At 27.5% G+C, this 17,991-nt stretch overlaps 1 protein-coding gene across 13 annotated transcripts in view; it reads right to left on the reverse strand.

The window, feature by feature from the left end:
* The window catches only part of cac (calcium voltage-gated channel subunit cacophony), a 277,952-nt gene that overhangs the window by 140,636 nt on the left and 119,325 nt on the right, over nt 1-17,991 (reverse strand). For all 13 annotated transcript variants that reach the window (XM_089223696.1, XM_089223711.1, XM_089223701.1 and 10 more), the window contains exon 2: nt 9,969-10,161. In XM_089223696.1, coding sequence (XP_089079822.1) covers nt 9,969-10,150 — 182 coding nt within the window. In that variant the 5' untranslated portion in view covers nt 10,151-10,161. The remainder of the gene's footprint in view (nt 1-9,968; nt 10,162-17,991) is intronic.

Raw genomic sequence — 17,991 nt, forward strand, 5'->3', positions numbered from 1 at the left:
TCGCATAAATAATCCCTTTTTATTTTAAAAATAATAATAATTGGCGAGTCAAAAAATATTTAAAGGAAAAGTCACATTCAAGTACATAATAAGTTACGACTGCGTGTACTATACCATATTAATGTGGTTTAAAGTTGTGTGGTTGCTGCAATAATTCACGTAACGTGATTGAGTGTACGCCCCGCCCGCTTTCACTAGTTCCCGGATGGGTGGTCATCCAGGTTCTTAATTGCAAAAATCTCTCCACACATTAACTTGTTCCAAACCAACCGTACCCTCTCACCTCACAGTGAAATATATATATATATATATATATACTGTATACATTTATTATTAATTTAATATTAATTGTTATTATCTAATTTCTAAGGATATCAAAATAATTATAATATTTTAAATTTTACCCTTAACTATAAAAATATAGTTCAGGGATCTCAAAATAAATGATTTGATGTTCAAGACATTAAAATAACGTGCCAAAACATTTGTAAGATACCTATGATGAAACAAACGAATCAACGGTTTAACACCAAACATATACATTTAAAATTATTATAGTTAAATGTTTTTATTTTATTTTTTAATATATCATATTATTATACAAATACGATATAATATCACTGTACTAGATGTAAACGAATTTATGTAAATAGTAGGTACTATATCGATAAAATAATATATTAGAAGTGCAGGCATAACAAATAATTTTTATAATTCAATGTCTTAACATTTAACTAGTTAGGTAGGTAGGTACCTTTAATTTAATAATTTAAAATTAAAATACAATCTTTTTATAACGATATTTACTTTTTGAGCGATGAAAATTGTATTAAATTATTAAAAAACAAAAAATAAATAAAATAGAAGTTGAAAATAATAAACTTTCTGTCGAATTAAATACAACGGATTTTCAGTCAAGTGTTAGTGATAGCGGATAATTTTACTATTAGTCGGTCTTATTTATTTATTCGTTTGGCAGTATCATTATTACCTACTATATAGATGATATACCGATGGTTTTTTTTCGTCAATTATTATTGTAAATGTTTATATTATACGAGCCACTGATGGTTCAAAGGGATTTGGATCGTGTCCGAAACGGCCATACTGGCGCGTGTCGCTAAAGCTCCCGGACCAATCAATATCCCGTGACGATCGCCGGGGGTTCCCAAAAAAAATTACAAAAGTCTAGACCAGAGACAGAGGTGACCTATAAAAGTATTATTAATAATATCACGTTAAAAAAGTCCACTTCTGTGTGTATATATTCCATTCTACTTTCTAATAAATCAACCCGGGCAAAATGTAATATTAATTTTTCCCTGTAGGCCGTCACGCAAACGCGATTACTGTTCTATATACTATATTAAATCTATATATAGGTACACCAAACATAATATCAGTTTATTGTTATTATATTACGAGAACCTTTGTGAGTGAGTGGGGTGAAAACCAGAAATGTGGACAGAGGGTTGTTTCATTTGGTTCTGAACTTAGAGGGTGGTGGAATTCGAAATTGATGGATTAGTTGCAGGTGACGCCCTAAATTATAGTTATACGGTATATAGTTGTAAAAAAAAAAAACATTGTTTCCAGCGTCAACGCAAGTAACACGAGAATAAAAATGAAAAATCCTGACCGAGAAGAAAATAAATACGACTCCTATATTTGTTTATTTTTATACTTACCTAAATGTATTTTAGTCTTCGCTCTCGATTATTGTTAAATAATTCGAAACTTTTTAGAATTTTTTTTATACGAAATAGTAGAACATTTTATCATAACAAACTACTACAATATTTCACATAGCAGAATGATATCGTATAATACGTATTATGTTAATACAATTTCCCGAAATTTGTGTTAATTTCTTTATCTCCGTTATACGATCAAATTGTTTTTAAACTGATACTATTTATTATAGGTAGAAATAATTATTTTAAAAATCTTTAAAATCCATTCATAATAAAATAAGTACGTATACCTTATGAATTCGTCCGGTATTATAGTTATAATAATAATAATATTATGATTAAGATTTCAGTCAGCAACGATATTTATACTACTTAGTTTATAACTTTATAGCCACCGTTGAGTCATTAAAAAAATACGTATTTCGCGATCTTCAATAAAAAAAACTATATAGGTAGGTACTAACAAATAATATATTTATATGACATATTTTTTATTTTTGCGCCCAGACATAAATTGCAAACCTTATCAATTCATTGTACTGTATTGAATACGTTTTATATTGTTACTTATCAAAGAATTTTGATGACTACCTATCCGTTTCATAAGGTAATAACTACCTATCTACTTACCTACGTAAGACTTACAAAAAAAAATTTAAATTTAAATATTATTGTGAATGCATATTAAAGTAATTTTGTTTAAATAGAACTATGGCGTATTGTTTTCAAAAGTCGTGATATTATCATCAGCAGTAATCATTATAATTTTATCTGTAATAGACTAAATAATAACATTATGTTTACCTACACTAACGTATTTGATATTGCATATTCAGTGCACCGTTATATCGAAATAAGTCTCGTATTTTAATTCCGATCAGAGTATAATAATAATGTAGGTGCTTGCAGGGTACTGCTAAATTCGGTTTATGTTGTTGAGTATCTACCTAGCACTGTTTTCAATTAGTAAATTTAACTGTAGTACTTTCCGAGTGATGCTCTCAACAATAATTAATATAGCCACTTGAAGCTATATTATTTGGAATTTAAACTCAGAATACCAACGCTATTCCTGGTGAAACCAGAATGCCTCTTAAACATACCTGGAGTCGTGACCTACTCATTGAAAATTGTATATACCTCTACCTCCCCTTAATCTTATATATTCTCTCGTACTAGCAAATTTTAATCCTAGCATAGCATTCTAACATTAAGTGCTTCCAATGGGTGGCTTCTTATCTCCTGACACTCAAGTCATGTCACCTCCATACGCTTATTGTAAAATAATATTCACAGATTGTGTAAATAATAATGAAAGATAAAAAAAAAAGCGGGAAAGTGGATGTCGCTCTGCTGTACAGTAGGTTACAAGTGGGTTACTGTAATGGATGGAATTAAATTTGAATCCAATGATATTATATCATTGTACACGAAAAACGATTCTGAGCGACGATGGTTTATTTGATATATTATAGATTATTAAAAATTTCAAATCTTAGATTTAAAATAATTTTTTTTTATGAATTTCTAGCTTAAAATAATTTGCGAATTTTTGTGATTTTTACGTATTTTGTCAAAATTCAAACTTTAAATGCTTATAAAAAAAATTGTGACTATGGATTTCTTTTATTTTTTGACTGCTATTGTAACAATATGTTAAGTGGTGTATTGTATTAAATTTTCAAGCTTTTCTACCCAACAAATACATTTTTATCGATATTTATTTAAAAAAAATTAAAAATGATTAAAAATACCTATGAATAGTTCAACTTAAGTCGAATATTTTTGAAAATTGCATGGTTGATAGAATATACTTACATCAACATTCGGTGAAAATTTCATGTACCTATGGTCATTTGTTTTAAAATTACATAGACAAAATACAGGTATTAATAACATTTTTTACTTTTGACCCCCCAAAGTACAACTAGATTCACTTTCTGATCGAAAGAGGTACTGAAGTCAAAAGTCAAAGCATTTTTACTGCCCCAAAACGTGATGACAAACGCAAAAAAAAACACACACACACATCATGGTAAAATCAATACATTCATCGCTTCCCTCAAAATCTAAAACTCTGATTAAGAAATGAAACTCATAAGTAGCTGATCAATAAATAATGTTATATACGAACAATTGGTAGGAGTCTTATTATTTACAAATAATTTTATTTAATCCCTCAATTGTTTGCCATTAAAATTCTAATAGTTCCGTCGTACATTTCAAGGGAATACACATTATAATACGATAGTAATTATTATATGTTTATCCGATATAATATGTGGTCGGTAGTTATACTGCAGTGTGTTGTCACCATTGCAACTTGTATTGCGCACCGATGTTTTTCACAGAAATATATTTAAATTGCCAATCCGTATTGATTGAAAAATAAGTCAAATTTTATTTTGAGACGTCGTGTTTCGATGAAGAAATCAATCAATATAAGTGCACACGCGTGGTAGGAATTGCGTAATAACTATTAGCTAAAATTGTTTTCTGTTCTATTTATGCTACTACTACTCATTATTACACTAGCGACATTTAAAATCACATAAAACACATCGTATTGAAGCAATCAAAATGTCAATTAAAGCAGGAATCACTAGAAATTCCGAAGCTGCGAAAAACACATTTCAAAGGGATGCGATATTACAATCCAAGCTATTGAAAGTTAAATATAGTAAACATCACGTTTTACGAATTCGGATACATCGAAATTTAATTTGTAACAATTATAATATAGTGACTAAAATATTTGACAAAGTCTACATAAAGGAGTGCATTGTATAATTGTATTAATATAAACATGTTGGAAACCACAAATAGCTTATCATAACAAAATATAATGTCATAATATTATAATGTATATTATAATTGCGCATTCTAAGACAAAACTTTAATTTTGCCATGTACTGATAAAATATATCCATTATTACGTATTTTTTCAGGTATTTAAAATGTACGAGTTCATTCATAAGGATAAAAACAAACATGAGAAATGATAAAGGCAACGATAAAATTATTAAAAATATAAAATATTTTACTTTAAAAAAAATTTGTTTCATAAAAAAAAAAATGACTTCGAATGATGTGAAGAAATATTTTCAAATCTTTGAATACTTTCTTCAATACTTTCCGATGGGACAGCAAGTCGATGGAAATCATGTTAATACATATTATGTTTTGGTAACAATTTTACTGTATACGATAAAATAAATAATAATATTTCAGAACAATCGTTACATATTTCTATCGATTGAATTAGTATTAAATTGTAGTGTGAACTAACCACATTGGGGTAATATAGATACTCATAATATACGATTTATTTCCCTCATAAACGTTAATTTATTCCTTCAAAAAATACACAGTAGTAATGAATGTTATAGGAAACGAATTTCACAAGTACCTATAGAAATTTCAAACAAGTATAACTATTAGTATATAAAATTTACTTTTTCTCTTTTCCTGGTGTTAAAAATATAGTAATGATTATAAGATGATTAATAAACTCGTAAATGAATTATTAATTTTTTTTTTAAATTAACTTTGCATATATAATTGCATGATTACAGCAAAAATATCGATATTATAACGATTAAACAAGTTTGCGTATAACGATCTAATCTAACAATAATAAGTGAAGAAAAACATAATTATTTTATGTTTTTTTGATAAATTATCAACCATAAATCTTATTTTGTTAAGGTTGTCGGTTAAGGGTTTTTCAAATTTCTGCAATTCTATAAAATAATTTGAAAATTATATTTTATATTTTAGTTGCTACCTTAATTAATTATTATAATCATTTTTCGCTAATCAACCATACGATACCTAAATTGATAGCAAACGGTTTTATACGGTGCATTGCATCAACAAAATTAATTAATTCACATTAATTACCTAACCTAATTAATGTGATGAATTAATTAATTTTTTAATTTTTTTTTAAAGGTGAAAACTTTTTTGGATCTTATCAAAGCCCGAATTTTCATTTTATTTTAAATAGTACAAGAAAAATACCTACATTAGAAAAATAGAAAACATTGTGCATAATTCGAATATTTCGAATATAATATAATATTCTATATATCTTCTACAATCAATTATAATTTTGAAAATAGGGCTTTAATCTGACTTGCAAAATGTTTTCTTATTTTAAATAAAAAAAAAAAAAAAAAAACGAAATCCGACTTTATTCTACAAGGTTTGGGAATTTTTCCTATACCTAACACAAGTTTTTTTTACAAAAAACGCACCGATTTCAACGTCCTTAAATCAGTTAAATCTATTTTTATTGCATACCAATTTATGTAAATCTATATACCTATGATTATTATAACTGGATTATATTAATGTTTTATTGAATTATTAAAACTAAAATATGATTAAAATCCTAGTATAGGATATTAATTCGATATCTATTTTGTGCAGTAATAGTATAGGTATTCTTACTTAGAAATATTTATGTAACTCTCTAAATTAAAATAATATTGCCTATGTACTCGGCAAAAAAAAAAAAAACATCATTTGGATTTACAGTTCGATTGTACGGAAAAAATGAATAAAATTATTTAATTTAAGTCGTATTAATATGTACGTTTTTAAAAACGACATTATTGTGGCTAGAAATTATTTTGGTCCATCAATTTCTCGACTGGTACCTCTACCTAGGGGTGGAACATTCTTTACATTGTAAATTAATGGATTATTACCGCGCTCTGTAGTTTAAGTCACCAACTAAGAGTACACATTTATACTACTATTAAATAATAATATCCTTTCCGAATGAAATAGTTTTCCGACAGATGTCGCTTTCAGTTTCACGCGAAAAAGTTATTATTATCCTACATAATATTAAACTGTAATGTTATTTTCAATATTAAACTAAAATCAAATAAAAGACAAAATCCGTTTTACAATGAAGTTTTTATAAAAAAATTATTTTACGTTATTGACATATTTTTTTTGAGAAATAATATCGTAGGTACAATTTAAAAAAAAAATGTTAATCTTACTATATTATTATAAAAGAAAACGGAAAAATATTTGTAAAGTCAAGTATCTATACTAAAAAAAAATTCAGCATGTGAATATCAAACAAATTCATATTATATTATTACTATTTTTATTATTATATTATTATTTTTATAGTATGCATTGACGAGTGAGATTTATGATTTGTGTTATATCAGATTTAAAACCAAATTTTTTATTTAATTGTGTTGTGTATCACATCGTCTGAACATTTAAAATGGTATTTAGCAGTCCTTATTGTATTTAAATTTTTATTTTGTTAATCGAACTCATCAAATATAAGTGGTACCGAACTATTTAATATTTATACTGCTTATAGTGTGGTCGATAGGAAAATCTAACATAATTTTACAAAAATATCAAAACCACATTATTAGTATTAATAACTGTTGCCAGTTTAAAAAATATAACTGTAATTCATTTATGTTATTGATAATATACAACATTTTTTATTTATTAATAGATATTTCTCTCATCATTCTGAGTAAATTATTTCTCTGTTGTAATTTCAATATTTTTGGTAAATGTTACAGACTGCGAGAGATTACCTCAGCACATTTTTAAAATCTGATTTTTGAAATTTTTATATAGGTACACCGGTACACTTAAGGACCGTATTTTTAAATTCTTGAGATCTTGTTCTTCTTAAGGATCGAATGTCCTCGGGTGTATCACCTAAGGATAAAAGATCCATTGTTATAGTTTTATAAGATATGAGGGCTTTGATAATTTAAATGACACGACAATTTTCGAAAAAAAAACTTATTGAAAAAATAAATATTGATTCGGTTCGTGGTACTCATATAATTGCATAAAAAAACACAAGTGTACTGAAACATGGTTTTAAGGTGCACTTATAGAATTTGAATAAATAAATTGTTAAAGAAAAAAATGTTTGCTGAAAAATATTATGTAACAAGTTTGATTTTTAGTTAAGATTAATATATTATTATATTTATAATTATATAATATAATATCATTATTTTTTTATTTTTTTGGTGTATTGTTTAACTTGAAATATTTCAACAGATTACAATTTTCACCAGATCATTATAGTTTATTAAACATTACATACTTCATCAAAAATATTTGGAAGCAACTTATAATATGTTTATATGCCGAGATATTTACGGTAAATAAAGTATTTTTTCCACAGGCTTGAGATATTTTTATTACAAACATAATTTAAAAAGTTTTTCGTCTCGAAAACAAATGATCACAGGTGGCAAAAACCATCCGATAAAATTTCATTTCCTAATTTATAATATGATAAACCCTGTAACAATGTGATCGAGATTTAGGTCACGAAAATATACTAAACCATGAAGTTGGAGTAAATATAATACGGATTTTTTTATTTAAGTACAATGCAGTCCTAATCGGACTATAGTCTATTAGTTAGGAATATTTGTAATCATTCAACCGTTCATATTAAATATAATACTCAATTAGTGCTAATAATTTATTTAAATTATTAAATCTTATTTTATTCATACAAAATACATTTTGAAAAACAGAAAAAGTGATATTACCTAAACGACTCTTAAGTTTTCATTTATTTGTATTTGTTAATTAAATACATGTATATATCAATAAGAGATGAACAATGTTTATCATTTATTCAAAAACTTAGATAAAAGTTAAATTTTTCAACTGAAATAAATTCTTATTCCTTAAGTTAGTAGATGAATTTTAAAATAATTTGTATAAACAAAAATGCCATATTATATAACTATAGTATTTTATATTAATATTTTTTTTTTATATTTAATGAAAATTATTTATAGGTACACAGAATTTTTAAAAATTATGAAATTTAAAAAACAAAAACGATGAACAGCTATTTTTTGTCATTAAAAGCGTATAGGTTAGGTAACTTATTGTTCACACAAGTGTAATGTCAAATGTAACATGTTAATACTTTGTTCTACAATATTATTATCATACTCCTGATGGATATTAGAATAAAATAATATTATATTATGTAATCCACTCGAAAAGAAAATTATTAATAAAGAATTATGTTTAAACTATAAAACATTTTAAAACATTTTACAAAATAATAGTATAATCGTACTTTAATCTCTATTAACGTAAATTTCATCTTTTCATATCAGTCGCGTCTAATTATAAAACTTTATACTTCCATAATAATATGAATACATATAAAGTTTAATTAATACGCGTATGATGGTATACTATGTAGTATGTATGTACAAGTTTAGTTCAAATATGACTCTTACAAGAATATAATCTCAAAATGTAATTATATCATATATTCATATTATTATGCTAGCAGAATTAATGCAATGAGTATCTATTTAATATTTTTACATACTTTTTTATTTATTTAAAGAGCCAAATACTTCAGTTTATCGTGGAAGTGTAATTTCTGATGAAAATTATTTACTTTCGTAAGTAAAAAGTAATATTGATCACAAAAAAAAAAAAACCTATAGCTGTATAGTAACTAAATCATTAGTTATTATAATATATATTATAAAAAAATTTAGATTTCCGAAGCAATTATATGTAGAAGTACTGAACTATCTTAAAGTTCATAGATAATATTTAATTACAATATAAATTCGGTAAAGTATTTTTCAATAGACTTTTGGTCTAAACATTTATTAACGTTCAGTTTGTATTACAGTGAAACCTCCTTTAACGGACACCTTTCAATAGCGGACACCTCCAAATAGCGGACGACGTTTAAGCGACCGAGAGTGTCCGGTATTTAGAGGTTTCACTGTATAATCATGTGTATATCATCTCACAAGGGGAAATCCATTAAATTTCCTGAGGCGAGGGCCAACATTTTTAACATCGATATGAGCGGAGGGTCTTCGATCCCACACAACTAAAACATTGTCTGATTTTGAGGGCCAAGTCCCCCTCTAATTTCGATCAATGATACAACTATTTTGCACATTTAAATACTCCATAAGAATATATCCCAGCGATTACATTTTTATACATTAATATATGGTTAACCTTTACTGGTAGCATCCTACGGAATAATTATTAGTGGGTATAATATTTGTACAATTATATTACAAATACGATTAGGTTTAGTAAGGTATAGTTAGGTTAGGTAATAAAGATACCTAACCTAACTGTGATTTGTGTCTGTCTTCAGACAGGATCATAATATTATACGATACGTCTTTTGACGAATGCTTAACATCTATATAAGCTATAATGTAATGATTATAATATTGTTTAATTAACACTCACATTATGATGTCGCCTAGTTTTATTCTGGTCTGTATGAGAGCACATGTCTTATGATCCGAAGTAGTCACCGCTCGTCTCCGTCTCCTATACCGAGGACTCCCCGGGCCACCTGGATGAGGTACCGACGGGGAGCTCTCCCTACGCCGTATGCTCATGTGCCTACCAACCACGCCGCCCAACATCACTCCGTCACCTGTAACACGAAGGGTTAATACATTTAATATTTTGAGTAGCCAATAATGAATTGATAATAATTGCCGGATGCTCAAAATAATATCGGAGATGACAATGTACTTTTTTACCAAAAGGGTATGTAATAATATATTGTTTGGTTGCACGATGGCATCTTTGTTGATTATTTAGAAACTCTGATTGTAAAATACACAAAATCCTAGTCTCTACAATAAATAGGTACCTACACATTATAATACGTAATATGGCCCACCGTTTCACTTAATGCGACAAAAATGATTAACTGCAACGGATGTTTTCGTCTTGAAAAACGAGGTTCACATAGTTTTTTTAACATTGAAGTACGATATTTGTATTGATATCGAACTTTAAATGAGGCCAATAGCCAATATCAAATATAAAACAGTATTATTTACTTAATATTTTTTACATTTTCAAGTGAGTGATTTTGATGGCATGATGACGACGAGCGTTGTTTAGGGATTAAAATAAATATAAAACTTAAAAGGTAATTTATAACAGTATGACGTATACTTGAAGAAGAACTACAACGAGAGTATAAATCTGATATGAATCTTATATCAATATATTTTTCAGTAAAACAACCTATCTACCCAGTACCAAGTATAAAGTATACAATATAATATATATGTATACTAATATTAAATTCGTTTATAAGTTTTAAGCAGTTAAAATTCAATAGATGGAAGAAAAAACCAATAGCCATCAAACTTGAAAATATACTTTCCATTAAGGATATTGAATTTCGTAAAAAAGCTGAGAAAAAAACAGTTGAAAAAATTTAAGAGTTATGCAAATCCATGCATATTCTGAGCCTAAACTTTGGATAATATATACCTAAGAGAATTAAGTAAAACAAACTTTATTTGTTTTTTAACTAAAACTTCCCATAAGCTCAATTATGTTTGAGCTTTTATATAATTGTTTATGTTCAAAAAGCTGACACTATAAATTAAAAAAAATCTCTTAACCGCATCAACTATTAACCTTAGTTTAAAACCTCACAGATCAAAAACTATGATGAAATAAATATAGCATTTTTGATTTTTCGTTGTTTGTTAAAATAATATTCTGGGAGAAAAATTATTATTATTTGCCATGCTTGTATGCTTGATTATGATATACTTATTAATTGCCAATGTGTCTACATTAATGCAACAAAGAGGAATGTGTCGAGTCACAAGTTACGAATTTATTGTTTAGTTTGGAATAATATGACTAAAAACTTATATATGAGATAATTATGCATTATTGCTACATGTGTAAAATATGATGAGTATACAAGCAATAGTTGCAGATACATGAGAAAATCGCATTCAAATACTAAAAGGGGAATCATTCGTATATTTACTCATTATATATAATTACGATACCACATACCACACCATTGTATGATCATCGGTTATAACTTTCTAAGTCTTAAAAGTGCATAACTATATAAACAATAAATTCTATCGTTACCCACTGAAACACAATAACTCATCATTTTAATATATATTGTTATGCATTAATATTTAAATTGCTATTAGAAGTCAGTAAGTAAGTACTATACATTATAGTAATATAAAGTTTTTATGGTATTCGAGACTATTGTACAAGCCAAAAAAATTCTGAAACCAACATAAGCCAATCATTGTTTTTTTTTCCGAATTCATTACTTTCCACTCAGCTTAATCTGGTATGGCAAGATATAGTTAAGAGCGAACATAGGGCTTGGTACATGATATTGTAAAATTGTTAGTTCGTGTAAAAATAGGTACTAAAATACACATAAAATTGATTACGATGGTTAACACGTGAAAAAATAATAATTTATGGATAAAATATGACTAATCATCGTATTAAAACTTCATTGTAGGTTTATCAAGACTTAATGTTTTTGAAATCATGTAAACGATTTAAAAAGATAACTAATTAATTTACTAATAGATAATATAATACTACATCTAGGCCGTTTAGATAAAATTTTGTTTTTCAAAGATTATCACAGTATAGCTGCTCTTAAAATGGTATACATGTTTTCCTAAAAAAATCGTACAATTTATAACGTTCAAATAAATTATTACGGAGTCGAATTAAATTTAATTATTTTTTAAATATTAACAAAATTAATCCGTTGTAATTGAATCTATACAATCACGTCATCATAACTATTTTAATATTTTATTTATAATATGCATTCACTACCTTAGATTTTTGTATTACTGTTAATTTTTATTTAATATACTGTACAATATGTACGTCAATTAGTTCCAATTGTTGAATATTTGAAGTGTTCGGAAATTATGTAGGCTTTGGAGGGAGGGGTATACGGTGTTTCGTGTTTGGTGTTGTAAACTTGTAACTTTGTATTAATATTTGATGGATAAAGAGTTATTAACGAACTCGCATAGTTGCTCTGAAACTTACTATTCACTGTATTATAATATTATATATCTTCGAGTACGAACGATCTGAACGACTGTATGCTTCGACACTACAATATATTTTCTCGAGACGGCATTGCTGCAAACGACATTCATAACGACGACTCGATTTCAAAATAGGTAATAAAATCTTTTTATTATATTTTATTATTTTTTTAATGGTTTTCATTATTATTTATAGGTACATGCACCATGTACAAGGTGACTAGTTCAAGAATGTAGACATTCATTTTCTCTAGATATTCTATAGTTCTATACCAAAGATACACATTCAATTTCTTGAACATTCGTATTTTTATTTAACGTATAATTCTAAATAAAGAACAAAAATGTGCAGTAAATATAACCAATTTAAATGTATTTATTAAAATCCGTTTGGGATTGATATGGACAGTGTAATATAACATGATAAATATTACGATTAATGACCATACATTTTTAATTAGGATTTATAAAAATTGATGTTCCTAATATAAAAGCATCGGTCGATTCCAATTCCCGATAAACTTTTCTCCGATACATTTAGGCTATAACCACGAAAAGCTCTTATTTTACTATTATTTACAAGATTGACCGCAATTTGAAGAACTAGTGAACGATTTAAGTTTGTGAGCTGATATTATATTATTATGAATTTCTAGTTATTAGAATATTAAAAAAAGTACATTTTTTGAGTGTCGGATATATTAGATTATGCTATCAATTTAAGATTAAAATTGTTTGAGAACTAAGACTGAACACAGATTATTGACTAGGTAGTGAAAGGCAAATATTAATTTTCACTAATAATTATAATATTTTTAATTGCTATAAAAATGCGTTCAATCGTGATGTAATCAAAGTTATAATTTAAATTTTAACCAAAAAATATTGATGTCTTCACGTGTAAAATCTACTAATAATTTTTCATTTAAATATCTAATTTAATAAAAATTTAAACTTGTAAATTTGAGTACCCATCATTTTTTTTTTAAATATTCGTATATTTTAACGAATTTAAATAAAATTATTGGTTAAAATTGATTCGATTTTTGATAATTATTTAATTTTAGTAAGAACAACCTTGACAGGAACTTGTTATTATATTATCAAGCTTTGTAAAACAAATTTAATCATTTCTCTTTTAAAAATCGATAATCCATAAGAGTGTCGTGTACTACATGACGTGTACACAATATCATAAATAATGTAAATCGCATAATCAGAGCTATCCATTATCTTTGAATGTATTACAAATACCTACGTATAGCTTTTTTAACATTAAAATTGTATAACTATACAATATCTGTACAAAATAATTTGAGATCAGATTGAATTACCTCTATTAAATTGATCAAGTCTGATCTCGGGTTTTGATTTTATAATTTAATCTAAAATGTAGTTACGATGTTTCTACAGGCATTTTTTCCTCGTCGACAATTTCTAGAAGAGGTTTTACGATATACTTGGTAAAAACTATTAGTCGAGACGGTTATACAAGAAATTCTAAATTGATAAAATGTGTTGTGTTATGTTTTTTATTTGCCTTGAAATAAAGAATTTCTTTTGAAATTGCGTACACACGAATAGGTAAAACAATCGTATACACACGATAATATTGACGTTTGAAAATTAAAATAATAAACAAACGTCATCCCACTGTTGTCGTAATTTTGAGTTAAAATACCTTACATAGTATAGTATAATATACCTATAATATATTAATCCATGGGCGTAACAGAGGTGTGTGTATAATATTATAATATATATAATTAGTGTACGTTTTGCCGAAATGGCAATTCCGTATGACACACTATATTTTATTCAACCTGTCAAAATAATGAAATCCTAGATACGCCCCAAAGTATAATTATACACATTTGCTGTAGAATACTGAATAATTTAAAAATACCAAAATTAAGGTGGTGTAGTAGCGGTATTATATAATTTTCAAAACTTGAAAAAATGTTTTTTATTATCCGCTTGATAACTTCTTGCTGTTAAACTTTTGGTAAGTTGTTTCGCAATTAAATTTGCACTGCATTATGTTACAATATAATATTGCCATCTATATTATATTTTGGTGTAGTGCGTTGTATTGTATTATGTATAGTGTATGCTAATTGTTTGTATAGTTGTGAATTTGTGATTGTATTCAAAGGGCTAAGCCCACATGCTCAAAATAAATAAATATATAATCATGCATCACTACTCTTATGTCAATAGATAAATCGTAAAAAATAAGAACATCACAAAAGCACTATGTGCATTGTTAAAAAATAAACGTCAATAATACAATAATGTGTGTTGACTTTGAGTAAATATAATAATTATTTTTAAAAAAGTAAAAAAAAAACTACAATAATTATATAAAAAAAAATCATAAATGTGTAAGACTATAATGTATCATCATGAATTGATTGATATGACATGTTGGCATTGTAGGTATGATTTAAAAAAAAATCCTAAAATTATATAAAAATAAAACTTTTAGTGTAAATTATGTGCCTATAAATTGCAAGTAAGTTTTTTTTAAATTAATCTTTTACCGTAGAATGAACGTAGTAACCATGGTGCATATACCTGATTTAAAGTCAACAATTGAAATATCATTTGAATATTCTAAAGACGTATGTGACTAAATAACAAGTAATGTTTTTTTTTTTTTTTTTTTTTTTTAATATACAAACCTTTTTCTACATTGGATAAACTAAAGTAAAGCTAATAAGATATCGATATTTTATGTTTTTTTTTTTTGTGATATATTATATTCATAAAAGGCGTTCAGGAAATATTTATCATGAGGTATTGTTACACAATAGACATTTACCGTACCTATAAAATATATTAATTTAACAACGAAATGGTTTTTAGTCATTAGCATTTAATTGGATGCACTTTGTACATTTTTATTTCAATTGTTGTAACTGCATTTTTTATTTTCGAACGTTAGAAGTTTTGCGATCTCCACGAAAATAACAATTCTATAGCGTTAACAATTAATAGTTTAACATACCGTTCGTATAATGTGTTGCCTTGTGGTGCACATTTTAACCAAATAAGTGACAAGGAATTACTAAAGGGCCAGTAAATTAAATTCCTACTCACCTGGAGTAGCGTAAACGAAACCACAAAATCCTATTAGATAAAACAATAATGCTCATCTTATATAATTATATTATAATAACACCCGTGTAGGCTGTTAGAATGAAAAACCGACTGCAATGGTTTCTATTATAATTAAATATTATGTTATGTATCTTTATGTTTATGAAGTGATGAACAGAATAAGTGAATTAATAAATATAAAAGAAAATAAGTTAAATATTTAAAAATATCAATGGGAGGTGGGGAGGTTAGCAAGTGCCAATTAGTACAATAACTTTTGAAAATTCGTGATATTTTCTAACAATACTATTCAATTATTCATTGGTCATACTCATAATTCTTCAAAAACGAGTTCATGCTTATACCTAATGAAATAATTTTTAATTAGGTTAGTTTTGGGTATTTTAAATTCGTTTACGACTGTTGTAGTACTGTAGTAGCCAGTAAGGTACTTGCGTATCAACTAATTTATGTTTGATGTTAAAATATAATATTTTAAATTTAACCATTTGATAATTTGTAATTATTTAACTTTAATATTTAATTATAATATATTGAAAATATACCAACAAAATTATTATTTAAAACCATTTTGAATGAAAATAATTACTTTGGTTGCACTATAATTCATAATTTATTCTTTGGTGGTTTTTAGTAGTTTTCATCCAAAAAAAATTAATCTACCATTTTTTTTCCCAATTATAATTGTATGCTATAATAATATAGGTACATTCCGTTTTAACTTTTACTGCAGTGACAATATTATTATTTTAGTATTTATTAGTATCTACCTAGTACCTACCGAAATAATTGCAGTTGTATTGGAGTGCAGTATCTATTATACAATTAGGTTAGGTATAATAATAAAAATAATAACGAACTATGTTATGAGAAACTTCAATAATTATCGTTAATACTACCATTGATCTAATAATATGATTGCACTCTGTTATTATAATCACATGGTGTTGTATATCATACGTCATACGATGACAACCTTTCTAATCGACGAAAAACGGAACGGAAAATTGCGAGTTTAGTATTATTTATATACGACAGTTGTATAAAATACTTGGTTTATATATACATGAGCACCCCCCCCCCCTCCCCTCCCTCATCCCTGTTTCATTGTCTTGGCTATTATGCACTTTTTACGCTCAATCCTGTGAAAGACCTGCAGTCCGGCGAGAAGAGAAGTCATAAGAAACGACGAAAGATTTCGTCAACTTCCATTAGTACACGACGACGCTTTACCGATGATTTTAGATGTTAGACAATAAATTAAATGTCATGTTCACCATTTGCTGTAGCTTCGAAATCATTGTGCAAGCATGCACCACGATGATGCAATATGAGCATAATATGGCGACTGGCATTTGTTCGTGACTGCAGTTAACCGGACGGTAGTGGACAAGTGTTACGTCGGTGTCGGTTCGTTCAAACGAAAACCATCAAACGTCCAAAACAAAATCGAAGATGAACCCCATCATAGTATAACCGATACCTGGTGACTATGTATTACGGAATCTTTCCACAGAGGGGAAGTCAACTATACTGCAAGCGCGGTAAGACGCGGTATAGGTATAATAGTGTTATACAACAAAAAGTCTAATTCCTTTGTAATTTATTGTGTGTTTGTGTGCGTGATGTGACCGCAGTATAGTTACACTAATCTATGTCCAAGAAAAACAAATATTTTTTCACCCCTATAACCATATATCACCAGTGCGGAGGCCCGTATAATAGCTGCTGTTGATCGTTATAGACTGAAACCATTATTGCCATTGGAATGGACACGACAATGAGAGCCCACGTCTGAGGTAAGGGCTATAATGCATGCGACAGGGTCGTAGAACTCTAGTCTCGTACCGTCCCCCCCTCAAAGCGGTCATTCGACGTCGACGACGGACCCGAACTTCTCGGCTCGACTTGGACAACGGAATAATATATCTCAAATGTACATCTACCGCGCGTAAACGACTGTTATAGATATTTAATTCCACCTACGAAATGTCACTCGCCACTTTAGGTATTTATTGTTATTCGACAATCTGTCAAACGTCACAAACGACATGTTAAACAACACTGGTAAATACCCGAGTTACCATAGTAATTACTACAAACACGAAATACGCTAAAGGTATATTATACTATATAATAGCAACAACTCCGCGATTTGTAAATTTTTTTTTAATTTTCAACAATACAATTACGAAAATGTCAAAAGAATCTTAGGAATCGCGAAACGCATGCAGATGAAAACCTCCTCCAGCAAGTGCGCAAACATAACATATTAT

This window comes from Diuraphis noxia, unplaced genomic scaffold (genome assembly GCF_037042655.1).
Source record: "Diuraphis noxia isolate RWA-SAM2 unplaced genomic scaffold, SU_Dnox_SAM2 contig0003, whole genome shotgun sequence".
Lineage (NCBI taxonomy): Eukaryota > Metazoa > Arthropoda > Insecta > Hemiptera > Aphididae > Diuraphis > Diuraphis noxia.